The 13,270-nt window shown below is 44.2% G+C and overlaps 1 protein-coding gene across 1 annotated transcript; it reads left to right on the forward strand.

Annotated features, from left to right (window-relative positions):
• Positions 1-620: 620 nt before the first annotated feature.
• wfs1a (Wolfram syndrome 1a (wolframin)) lies at positions 621-11,112 on the forward strand. The gene is made up of 13 exons (XM_079158952.1): positions 621-738; positions 948-978; positions 1,106-1,657; positions 4,084-4,163; positions 5,540-5,684; positions 5,775-5,948; positions 6,212-6,289; positions 6,443-6,573; positions 6,794-6,931; positions 7,086-7,331; positions 7,568-7,846; positions 7,948-8,111; positions 8,270-11,112. The coding sequence occupies exons 3-13, from the start codon at positions 1,111-1,113 to the stop codon at positions 9,438-9,440; spliced, it is 3,153 nt and encodes a 1,050-aa protein (XP_079015078.1). The 5' UTR covers positions 621-738; positions 948-978; positions 1,106-1,110; the 3' UTR covers positions 9,441-11,112.
• The last annotated feature ends 2,158 nt before the right edge of the window (positions 11,113-13,270 follow it).

Below are 13,270 nucleotides of genomic sequence, written 5' to 3' on the forward strand. Positions count from 1 at the left end.
TGCTTAATTATATGAAATCTAATAGAAAAGGGCATTTCAGACCGATGCTTTCGATGTATCGGTTCTTATTGAAGTATCAAGCTGTTTCAATCAAAAATCAATCGTTATAAAGTGTAACCGCGTTATAAGACCGCTGAATGTCTCCACATCGTGGTGTGTGTGTGTGTGTGTGTGTGTGTGTGTGTGTGTGTGTGTGTGTGTGTGTGTGTGTGTGTGTGTCCGTGTCCCTCTGGTTCTCGACCGGTGCCATATGGGAGAGTCAGACTCGATTAAGAGCAGGCTTACATATATAGCTTTTGACCTGGAACCCCATAATCTACTTAAATGCTGCAGTTGAAATAACGGCGCGTGCAGCCTCATTATACACCCATCACCCCGCTACTTGAAAAACGTTCAAGGAGACGATCGCAATAGGTAAAAAAAGAAAAGAAAAAAAAGGCCCTCACAAGTGTATTAAGCGAGAACGCGCCGAGTAGCCAATCAGATACCCTGACCGTCAGACGGGCGTTTATTTCTCCCTATCGGGAGCGAGTCTATTCCGCGAGGGCGGGGCCTTGAAGTTGCAGCGTTTTTATAGACCGGACACATGAGAGTTTGGCCGCGGTCAGTGTGCACGTCTCCGGTTTCGAGGAACTGTGCGGGGCGCACAGAGCTCAGCATGGACGACGGACTCAACTTCTGAATTCGGGATGACAATTTACTTTGTGCCCTGAAGAAATCTGCTCGTTTAGTTACCAAGTAAGGGTTCTTTTCTTTTTGTTTTAGTCAGAGCTGTCTTGGTTTAGTGTTGAGAATGTGCTTAATGGGAAGTACCCGTATGCTCGCACATTTATTGTCCGCGTGTGATGCATGTGTACAACTGATTTAATGTCACCCCTCTGTAGTTTCCTTTCAAAGTTTCAAAGTTTTTAGTTTTGTTTGTTTCAAAACTCTTTCTCCTTTCAAAGGGAAGGTGTTATATAGGTGCAACATATCCAGGTGAGAAGGTTCTCGAATTCTGTGTCTTCACTCATGACTCACTATTAGAAATGACCTCGTTTATTTCTGCTGCAGTGTATGGTTGTCTACAAATTACTCAGGCTCTTTTTTTCTTCTTTTATTACAGAAAATATGGAGAAAGATTTCCCATCAACTCCAACTGCTGTCAACACCCAGGGGTCACGCCCTGTGGTGGATGGACCCTCTCTTCCCCCTCCCATACAGACCCCTCCTTCCCTCGTCTCCAATAACCTCAACGTTGCTCCCTCTCACCCCGCCAAATCACCAACAGAACCCAGAGACTCTAAACCGATGGATTGCCCTCCATCTGTAAAGGGGTCAAATCCCTTCACTCCATCCAAACCACCCAAACCCGTTTCCAGTCCCTCCTCTCCTCCTCCGAGTAAACCTCCACTTGTTACTTCTCCCAGCCGCTCTACCCCTCAAATCCCTCAAATATCAGCCCTTTCAATGTTAACATCTGCCTCCTTTACGTCAGCTAGCTTGACCTGTAACTCTCTGACAGATCCCCCTACTTCTTCCTCCACTGCTTCCACTGAGGCTCCCGCAGCTCCTTCCGCCGCCCCGGTGAAACGCACCTTTGCCTCCACGGCCAAGCGGGTGATAATACAGGAAAGACTACGGAAAGCCGTGGACAATGCCAATGATGAGGAGGAAGGTAATGCCTTTGTTTGTGAGTTTTAGTTGCGCCGAGAGCAGAAGTCGCGCGTAGTCATGAAATAATGTATTACCATTTCAATGAAACAAAACAACAAATAGTGATCAACAATACAAAACAGCATCATCAGCATAGACATCAAAAATACTCTGCAAATAAAACACCAACATGAACATGTAAAAATACTCTATCAGAGCGAAATACAACACAAGGGACCGGTGCATTAAGACACCAGCTAGCGGACACAGTTACGTTGAGTTCATGATGACAAGTTAAGGGCCCTCACTGCCTCAGGAAATGTGCTTTTACAGAAACAAGTAGTTCTCAATGCTACGCAGCCTCTTTCCTGAAGGAAGGGTGTGTGTGTGTGTGTGTGTGTGTGTGTGGGGGGGGGGGGGGGGGGGGGGCAGGCAATCTTGGCAAAGTATTTTAAGTTATGTTTGTGTCATTCGCTGAGCAATTTCCATAACACACTGAGATAGAGAATGTGATAACACTCAATCCCAGCAATGTAAAAATGACACATCCCTGCCTTAAACTTATTGCAGAAACAACAATGTGGGAGGGCTTTCTGTACAGTATTTTGAACATTGACATTCCATTCAAGAGAAGAAGAAATGGTGGTCCCCAGGTATTTGAAGCTTTCTGCTACTCAAAGGACTGAAGCTCATCTGTGTTTTTAAGGAAGTCCAAAACCATCTCTTTTGTTTTGGAGATGAAAATATAAGTTTTTTATCCAATGTTTTAATTTAATTCAACATTCGAAGTTTGAATCCTTACTTAGACCACGTGTTTTTGAAGACATTCAGCAGAGAAGAAGAGCAAGGCCTTTGCATATTCATTACCTTCTCGTCTTTACTGTGACTGGCAGGTTACATACCTTGCAGAACCTTTTTAGTCATGCTAGCTATGGAATGCCCAGCCCAGTATCATGGCAGGTTGTGAAATAGTAACGAAATGCGATCTGTTGGTTTTGTGTACATGGACATAAATTGTCTTTTTTTTTTGTATGTTGCTCAGGACGAAAACAATCCCAATGGAAAGTCAATTAGGATGCTTTTTTTGTGGTGGACACACAAATTAACTGCATCCACTTGACTATGCAACGGTCAGAGCAAGTGTCATATTCAATATTGAGAAAAGCCTCGTATGGTTGGCATGAGGGGAGGTGGATGGGTCCAGCAAACGCAGGACTTTTGTGACATTTTGTTTTGTAACGTAATGTCCCGAAAAAAAAGTATGCAAAAGATTACATTTTCTGATTATTATTATTATGACACTGTGTTGTAATGTCAATGTCGACATGATGATTGGTCCAAACTGAAATATCTCAACAGTTAAAGTTAGATTAGATTCATTGCCCATTATTGTCATGGTCCCCAGAGGATGAACATACCAACTTTAGTGATCCCTTGACCTTTTCTCTTGCTAGTGGCCAGCAGTTTGGCACTTTCGGCTTTTAGGGAAATATCTCAACAGCTATTGAACAGATTGCCATCGTCCACCATTTTTGGTTCATCACTAAAGACCTGCAAAACTAATAACATACCCATCTGTCTCAGCTGAGCGTTTAGGGCTAACTAGCAAATGTTAGCAAGGTAACATGCTAAACTAAGATAGTGATCATGGTAAACATTATTCCTGCTAAGAACAGTGTTAGCTGTTGTGCTGTCAAGTTGGACATTTTAACATGATGGTCTGTGGGGATTGACTCTCTTTCGGAGCCGGCATCAAGTGTCCATTCATAGAACTGCAGTTTTTGGCACTTTTGCCTTATTGGCTCCATTCTTCAGCACGGGTGGTTGCCGTTTGGTTATTACATAGTAACCTCCTGTCAACAACATATAAAGCAATTTTTTTTTTTTCCAAAAGGTTTATTTGAAACTGATATTATTAAATACTAATTTAAACGTTGTGGTATTTTACCATCATTATATTGCAGAGCTGCTGAAAAGTGAAACCAACAAACTGGTTGCACCAGTGAGATATTATGCGGAGAATAAGAGACTTTGACATTTGAAATAGGGCCGCAGGCGAAGAAGATGAACTCCTTCGCTTAAAGGACACTCGGGAGACAGTAACACTCGTGAAACTCAATGCAATCGACAAGTAATGATGTGACATCGTAGCTGCCTGGGCACGGTGTGTGTGTGTGTGTGACGGGGCTCTGGCGGCTTGTCACAAGATATCTGCATAGACAGACAGATGTACAGACTCTCACACCTACTCCGCCTCTGACTTCTTGTTATTCTCATGTTACACGTTGTATGTCAGGTGGGATTTGATCATCGCTGTAATTGTGAAAATCACACTTCTCTTTCAATAAAGTTGTACCGCTATACACGTATGGGGGCGAGGGTGTTATGTAAACCATTGATTCAGAGATTGGTTTTTGATTGATTGACATCTCCTGCTGTTTGATCCAGATGAAGAACCAGAAGAAGACTTGACCCTGGAGCAGATAGAGGAGAAGGCCAAAGCCGGCGACGCCAGAGCCCAGACCCGGGTGAGTTAAAGGTGCAGTGTGTAGGAGTTCACAGCATCTAGTGGCGAGATCGCAGATTGCAACCAACTAAAACTTCTACCGTGTGCCTAGCGTGTAGGAGAACAATGGTGGCCGACTCAAAAACTCAATGTACTTATCTAGAGCCAATGTTTGGTTTGTCCGTTCTGGGCTGCTGTAGAAAGAGGACACGCTCCGTACGTAGATATAAGCGGCTCATTCTTAGCCAAAGAAAACACAATGTTGTTTAGTTTCCGGTGATTATACAGTAAAGAAAACTTTCAATTTCTGCCAATAGATCCCCGCTAAATACTACACACTGTTCCTATTACCCACATGCACACAGACTGGCACTTGACATTGTTTTCAATCCTGCTGGTTGACTCAGTCTGGTTGCGAGCATGTGTCTATTTTTGGCCACTTGGAAGGTGATCCTTAGGCTTTCAATATGATACACCAAAATACTGTCGGGCATGCAACTCATCATGAACACTATCACAGTGTGTTTAAGCACTGCGCTGAATTTGTAGGAATAATAATGAAATATTCACACTCTATTTGCTCTACGTTCTCTACCAACTAGTACAAATATAAAAAGAGGTGCTAGCAGAAGAGGGGGGGGGGGGGAGAGATGAGCCAGCAGCTCTGAAAGGGTAAATTCCTTTCAAGTGGTTCGTTTGTGGCTCTGGCCGTCCCATGCTAATAAGTCATGTCTTTGCGAACACCAAGCACCTAAATAACCACAGGGGCTGTGTGTAAGAGAACATGTCCAAACATGTGACATGGTTGGATGTACATGCATTGAGGAATGGATCAGAGGCTCCAATAATATCTCATATACCACGATGGACCCACTCCACAGTAATACACAGGGAATCAGGAGTTTATTGTTACTGTATGAGCATAATTGACATTACTGTTGATTCACGATGCACGCTAATAAAAGTAGGTTCATGTAATTATATATGCTTAGTGTATCTCACATAGACACAGACAGGAGCCACTTCGAATAAAGACACATCTCGTCCTCTACAAATAGACGCATTTAATGATAACTGTGAGGGAAGAAAGTTATGAAATGAAAGTTAAGATTAGAAACCAGTCACTTGATCTGCCACTGGGGCCTCCGCTGCCCCTTTTAGTCAGCCGTGACAGAGACACTAATGGCCACAGGGACAGGGAGTGATGGGAATTGTAGTCATCTGTCGTCCAGATGGAGGGGGTTCCATGAACTTGGAGCTACTTTCTATTGAAGAAATAGTCCCTATAAAACCAGTGCCTTGAGGATTATCCAAACTAATGGAGGACATTGTCTGATTATACTTATTTAGACAAAGCCCACTCAAGCTGAATTATTCTCCCCGTTTCTTGTGTTTCAGCTGGGTCAGCACCATTTGAGTCTTGCTGAAGAAAAGGACACAGAGCTAAACAATCGTCTGGCTGTTACCTGGCTGATTAAAGCTGCTAAACAGGGAAGAAAAGGCGCTGCGAGCGCACTGCAGCGCTGTTGGATCCAGAGAAAAGGTTAAAGTAACGGAATACCGTAAACTTTGTGTGTGCATGCTTGTGTTCGTTGCTCCTTAACTGTTCCTTCTCTGCTTTCTCCTCCACTAGGAATCACCCCAGAGAACGAGGCCGACATGCGCAAGTTGTCAACAGAGAGTAGGTTTGAGCTGGCGGTTCGCAAAGCGGCCATGATGATGTACTGGAAACTCAACCCGGACAGGAAGAAGAAGGTGGCTGTGGCTGAGTTGCTGGAAAATGTCGACCAGGTCAATGCTATGCAAGGTAGGATGCACGCACACGATCACAGACACATGAACAAAGACGCCAAGTTTTTTAATTTCTTTTTTATTGTGACAACAATCCGGCCTCATGTACTCTCCAAAATGCTGTGGCATGTTGTCATAATGATGTCCGCTGTTAAATCATTCCCTTTTGTCATTCCAGTATTCTCAGCTGCCATGGTGGAGATTATCAGTTTGCATGCAGCATGGCATCCAAGGAAATGTTTGTAACCCACTGATGTTGTAGTCGTCCCTCACCAACAGGTGGCACTGCAAACCGGACTCCTGGTCCAACCTCAGGCCAGACCCAGAAAGTCCTGGAGAGCATGGTCAGCAATGAGTGTGAGTATAGAGAGAGAGAGAGAGAGAGAGAGAGAGAGAGAGAGAGAGAGAGAGAGAGAGAGAGAGAGAGAGAGAGAGAGAGAGAGAGAGAGAGAGAGAGAGAGAGATAGATATGTGTCTTACCCTATAACTGCGTTCTTTGTGTCCTCTCAGCCACACAGTTGGTGGACCTGGACGACTTTGTTGAGATGACTAAAAAGTATGCACAAGGTATATCACCCCAAGCTGGCAGCCAGGTCACGGCCAAGACTGAAAGCCCCAAACCCAACGACAGCAGCAGGGAGGTAAAAGACCCAATCAGCAACAATAGAAATAATCCGTCATCATAAGGACAGGGATGGCGTTTTATTTTTAATTGCAACTATTCACTATTGTGTGTGTGTGTGTGTGTGTGTGTGTGTGTGTGTGTGTGTGTGTGTGTGTGTGTGTGTGTGTGTGTGTGTGTGTGTGTGTGTGTGTGTGTGTGTGTGTGTGTGTGTGTGTGTGTGTAATTGTGTTTTAAAGCACAAGGCTGAGCTGGTGCCGTCGGGATACAGGAATGCCTTCAAACGTTCTTGGAGTTTTGGCCGAGGTGGGATGATGCTGGACACGAGGCAGAACGGGGCCATGAAAAAAGCCATGGACATGAAGTCACGCTTAATGGTAACCACAACTCATTCTATATTCCTTGAGCTATTCTTCATTAAATATCTGTAAAATGTCTGTTGTATTATTAATTTCTCTCTTTCCAGTTTTCTTTTCTTCATTTTTCATTTTTTGCTCGTCTCCCTTTTTGCCTGTCTCTCTTCGGCTTCAGGTGCTGCAGTACCCGCTGAACGCCATCATCGAGATGAAGGAGCACCTGGTGGACTGGGCCTCGCGGGCTGGCGTCCAGTGGCTGAGCACGGTCATCCCCACGCAGCACGTCAACGCGCTCATTTTCTTCTTCATCATCAGCAACCTGACCATCGACCTGTTCGCTTTCGTCATCCCCTTGCTCGTCTTCTACATGTCCTTCGTCTCCATGATCATCTGCACGCTGCGTGTCCTCCAGAGCAGCAAGGTGATTGCGGTCGGCGATTGAGTCTGATTTCTTTGTGCTTCTACACGTTTCTCTGATCTGTCAAGACAATGATGTAGTTGCAATTGTTTTTCACTTGACTAATGTGGATGAATATTTTAGAAGTTTTCCATTTGTCCATCACTATTTTCACAAACTAACTCATCTAGTCAAGTCACCTGTCATTATGTTACTGTCATAAAAGCGGAAACATTTGACATAAAATCTGACCTTCACAGACTTGGGAGAACTTCAGAGCCCTGACGTCTCTGCTGACCCGTTTTGAACCCGGCCTGGACGTGGAGCAGGCCGAGACCAACTTCGGGTGGAACAACCTGGAGCCGTACCTCTACTTCATCCTGTCCGTTTTCTTCGTCATCTTCTCCTTCCCGGTTGCCGACAAGGGCTGGATCCCCTGTTCTGAGCTCTCCACCGTGGCCATCTTCTTCACTGCTGTCAGCTACAAGAGCCTCAGCCCCACAGCCACGACGTACGCAAGCCGAGCCATGGTCATAGAGGTGAGGGGGGCGCACTACACCAGGCATACCATATGCTATTAAATCCAAACTCCAAATCACACCGCCCATTTGATATTGTTTTTTTTTCTTTTTTAATCCAGGTTGCATCATCTCTGTGTTGCCTCACCAAGTTCCTGCCAGAGAACATGACAGTGCTGCGGGGCCTGGGGCGCACCTTCGCCACGCTACCACTGGGGGAGTCGGTGGTGCTGAAGCTCAGCCTCCCCTGCCTGCTCTATGTTTATCTGTTCTATCTGTTCTTCAGGTGAGCAGCAGCATTTTGGGGCGATTGGATGTGTTTGTTAAACACAAGTTCAGACACTGGATTGTGTCAGTGGGCTTTAAAGTCCACCCCAGCTTTTTGTTGATAAATATATGTCCACAAAAGCATTTATTTTCTCTCCTGTCTGTTTCCACCTTCAGCATGGCCAGGATGCGCGGTTTCAAGGGGACTTACTGCGTCCTGGTTCCATACCTGGTGTGCTTCATGTGGTGCGAGTTCTCCGTGGTGCTCCTCCAGTGCTCCTCCGCTGTGGGTCTAATACGCACCTGCGTGGCCTACTTCCTCTTCCTGTTCGCCCTACCCGTTCTGACTTTCGGCCTCGCCACCATGCTCCTCATCCAGGTCATCAAGTGGTTCCTGGAGCTAGAGCTGACGAAGGTCATCGTGACCCTGGTAGTCTGCGCGATCCCTGTCAGCCTGCGGCTGTGGACGCGGTTCAGCATGTCCATCCTGGATGTCTTCCGCTCGCTGACCGACCGCGGCCCGGTCAAGCTCATCTTACTCTGCATCTCCATGGTGATCCTGTTTTTCTCCATCTACGTGTACCACGCTGAGGGACAGAAGGCGTACAATTCCACCCTGACTTGGAGACAGTACAGCCAGGTGTGCGGGCCCCCCGCCTGGGAAACCAAAGGCATGGCCCAGACACAGCTGTTCTGCAGCCACCTGCACGGACACAGAGTCACCTGGGCGGGCCGTTTCAAGCACGTCCACGTGGCCGAGACGGATAACGGGGCACAGTCGGTCATCAACATGTTACCGGTGTTCATGGGAGACTGGCTGCGCTGCCTGTACGGGGAGACGTATCCCAAATGCGAGCCAAAGAACGCCACAGTCTCAAACCTAACAGACGATTCGCCATCGCCAACCGTTACGCTGCCCATACTGCTCCGAATGCAAGAGGAGGAAGAGATGTGTCAGATCAAGGCTTTGGCCAAACACTCCTGCCACATCAAGCGCTTCGACAGCCACCTCTTTGAGGTGACCGTGGGGATGCTCCGGGACGGAGGTGTGGGGGAACCAACCGGGGATATAATCCTAATGGCCAGCCACGAGTTCAGGCAAGTCCTGCTGAACCTAAATCCCGGCGACATGGTGGAGTTCAGCACTAAGCTGGATGGCCGTCTAGGAGCCAAAGCTCCGGCCTTCGAGCTGAAGGCCATCCACTGTCTGGACTGTGATTCCTCCCTGCTGACTCGAGGCAAGCATGTGAAGCTTGAGAGGGACTGGAGACGCACCACGATGAGAGCCCTAAAGTTCGCTTTTGATTTTTTCTTTTCTCCCTTCCTGTTTGCAAAAATCACTGCCTGACACTGAAGCTGAAGCAATAATGACTCTCTTGGATCTCTGCCTTTTTCTTGTGATGTGTTCATGAAACTAATGTGACTTATGGTAATGTTTACAATTTGATCCAACACGGGTCTACTGCTCACGTTTATGTGTTGACATTTCAGCTAGGTGACAGCATTTTTTTTTTTATTTGAAGTACTTCCTGTACTAGTGCATGTGTTTACAAAGATGTTCATCATTTCAGTTCATGTATTTTTGAAAGCAGTTCAAAAATGGTCAGATACCAGCTTTCCCTTGGGACTCATTGTCACAATGACTTTGACTTCACTTTTTCTTGCCAAGAGAAAAAAAAAGATCTTCTATTTGTGTCAGGGTCACACTTTCAGAAGATGTTTCAATAAGTTGTGTTCGAAAGAAGAAGCCTGTTATTTGACGGTGCCATATTATATGCAGGGAAACTATTGTTGGGTGCTGACCACTTCTGAATCCCTTGAGACGCTGTATATTTGTTAAAAGTGAAATATCATCGGAGTCAAAGTTATCTTTAAGAGAAATGTTGCTGCTTTAGTATTAAGGAATGTCTTGATATTGGGAGTATGTTTGCATGTACAGTTTGTGTGTTTACATTAGTGCATTTTTAAATATGTATATGCCTATTTATTTATTTATTTATTTATAGAGGTTGTGTGACAGAATATTTGTTTGTGGCTCTGTTAGCCAAGATTTGTCTAGCTTTGTGGTCTTAAAACGCTCTGGTCTTAATCTTATTCGTGATTAATGATCAAATGGTCCTGTGCCTTCAGTTACAATGCACATAAAATGGCATTTGGAGAGCAAACATAAAACATTGATTCAGTTTTGATCCGACTATGAAGGGAGGCTGTTTATAAGCCCACAAACTTGTGAAAGTGTCGTAGTCTCAGTTTCATGGCTTGATTTACACGCTCACACACCTGCCAATGCAAAGATGGCCAATGATGATGCAGCGACCTCATTTAAAGTTTGCATTGGTGGGCCCGCTGGAGGGAAGGGAGGTACTGGAAAACCAGAACCAGGACCGTCAGACCCCGCTGCAGTAAAATGAAAGTTCCTTGTGGTAGCTTTAAGTAACTTGGAGAGGTGACTTCTAATTATGATTTAATATACATAAACACCGCTGAATTCCTCAGGGAAACTAAATGAATTAGCGTATTAGTTCCTCGAAAAAAATCTTTAGTGGTACCTTCGACTGTAGACGTACCACCAAAACATCGAAAAGCATCCATTCCATAGAACTAGAGAGCCAGCGGTGTGAATATTTGAAATGATTTGTTTGAGTGCCTTCACATTGCTGTGATGTTGTGATAATTTAGTCACGCTTATAAAGCCAAAATAAACCTCAGTTTTTAACTTTGCCTTCAGTCACTATAGTATAGATAAAACTGAATGTGTTTATTAGTTGAGAAAAGTCTCCTACTTCTTCAGCTAAATAATTTAAAAAGCAATTATTACAACTAAACTAGCTGAAAAATGCTTTTTTTTTTTTTAGATACACAGTTTTCACAGGGCAGCAACATCATGACAAACTGATTAGATAATCAGCATATAACACTAGTGGTGAATACAAAGCCATATATGTGAACAGCATTCAACTGTAACCCTACCTGTGAATGACAATCATTGACTTTCAGCCTGTAAACTGTGAATTTGAGTGCCTTGTTGTTTTAGTGACGGAGTTTATGGGAGCGTGCAATGCCTAATAAAGAACTTTGTCTTTTAAACTGCTCCCCATTTTTGGACACTTTTATTCTGATTTATGGTCTAAAAGTCATTCACTGATGAGAAAAAAAATGATGTCCCATTAAATATAGACACACAGACATAAAAGGACACGTTTCTTTTGTCAGATTATTTTATTAATGCACATACCTTTCATTCACCTCATTTGAGTTTTTTTTGTATCGTTAGATTTGTCTTTTTTTAAAGTATGATAGATATACACGCTAGTAGCATTGAGTAATGGCAACATGCTGCTGCTGTGCTCCTGAACACGAATCCCCCTCGCTGGTGGCATGTGGCGGCGGTTATGATGCGATTACAACTGACCTGCTCTAAACTACAGCTCGCCATCGGAGGACTGAGCCCTGGCAACTCGAACAACGCTTCAGGTGGCCTGTCACTATGGAAACCACTTTCTTGTTGGTTGTCAGTGTGGATTTCGTCGAGTTGTACACTTTGTTACACCAACCCGTGTCTGCATTCAACAACAATGGCGGCCAGTGAAGACCAAAATATAGACGCTAGCCCGCAGGCGTAAACCGTCTGTAAACCGTGATGAAAAGTGAGAAGAGAGAGTGGAACATACATTTGAACAATTGTCTTCTTTTCTTGGGGATTTAAAGGAACAGTTCACCCCCAAAATCAACAATACATATTTTGTCTTTTACCTGTAATGCTATTTATCAATCTAGATTGTTTTGATGTGAGTGGCTTGATTTTGTTGCTTGTGGTTCTCAGTAAAGTTTATTTTTAGAAATCATGACCCTGGTTACTCAAGATAATATACAGACCTTGTTATAACCAGTTTCATGTAGGAACTATTTTCTTTCAGCCATAGTTAAAAAAAAATGATTTCCAGAAAGACAAATTGCTGTTGAGCTTTTCAAATGTATTTTTTTTTGGCGCTTTGAGCTCCACAAGCCGAGCGCCATTTAGTCCCATTACAATGGAGAGAAGGCAGACATCACTATCTGATCTAGATTAAAAGCACTACAGGTAAGGGGGGGGGGGGGGAATCCCTTTCTTGATTATGGGGTGAACTGTCCCTTTATGGTTTACACAGTGAAACTGATGTTGATGTTGCTTGCACATATTTTGTAGTTTTTTTTTAAAGTGGAGCCTCCACCTCTGCACTGATTCTGTTACTCCACCTGCTCCAGTTTCACATCCGGACCACTTCCGATTATCCCATCAGGGCCAAGGTCACTTGAAGACAAAGCACTTCGCTGTAAACAATCAAATCTCGACCTGGTCACAGAATTCAGCCCAACACAAACATCGACCTACTGCTGCTGTACATCCTGGGCTTTTTAACTCCAGAGTAGCATGTGGCACTGTGAGGTATACGGTATAATGACATTACTTAACCGGTGATATGATAAACTCACTTGACTATTGTTTTGAATGAATAAGACATTTCAGCAATGTACCTAATGAGCTATTGCACTGACGATAACCTCTGACCTTCAAATACACCGGACACAAACTCACCCATGAACACTTCTGATCGGCTGAATCAGGGGCCTCGTTTGTGTGCTTGGTATCCATCTTTTTCTTGATTGTGAGATACTTCTTCAACATGTGCTTATGCATTGCAGAATGAACACTGCTCGTTTTCAATTAGCATAACGTTGAACATAAATCAAACATTTGTCTGTATAAGATTTGATCACCAATCAGCCTCAATTTGAGCGTATGAGAGACGCTGACACACTGTCGCTCTCATTTCCGATAATTTACCACGTAGATATGTAGAGTTCAGACAAGGAAATTACTTCAATTAAAACCCAATACGGGCCCAATATACTTAACAAAACTGTAATTGTTGGTTTGTGCACAACTCCCCCCTCCATCGCCACAGCTGGCAATACCTATCTATGTCTTGCTACGAGGAACATCCCCTATACATCGAGTCTTCAACTGAAATATAATGCCATCTGGTAATCTTTCTGATCTGCAGTGTACTCCTCTTTTATCCTTTAGCTCTCTGGACCCAAAATTGGTACCGCCTTTATAATAATAAAAAAAAAAAAGAGACAACACATAATATGTACAGCTAACAGTAAAAAGAGTGTATACCTGTAGAAGAAGAG

This window comes from Pholis gunnellus (genome assembly GCF_910591455.1).
Source record: "Pholis gunnellus genome assembly, chromosome: 5".
NCBI lineage: Eukaryota > Metazoa > Chordata > Actinopteri > Perciformes > Pholidae > Pholis > Pholis gunnellus.

Bases quoted from the DNA above. Each gene is read 5' to 3' on its own strand.
- wfs1a (XM_079158952.1), top strand. From the start codon at position 1,111: ATGGAGAAAGATTTCCCATCAACTCCAACTGCTGTCAACACCCAGGGG. The intron at 5,949-6,211 runs GTAGGATGCACG...CCTCACCAACAG, and splicing joins CCAGGTCAATGCTATGCAAG to GTGGCACTGCAAACCGGACT. The intron at 6,290-6,442 runs GTGAGTATAGAG...GTGTCCTCTCAG, and splicing joins GAGCATGGTCAGCAATGAGT to CCACACAGTTGGTGGACCTG.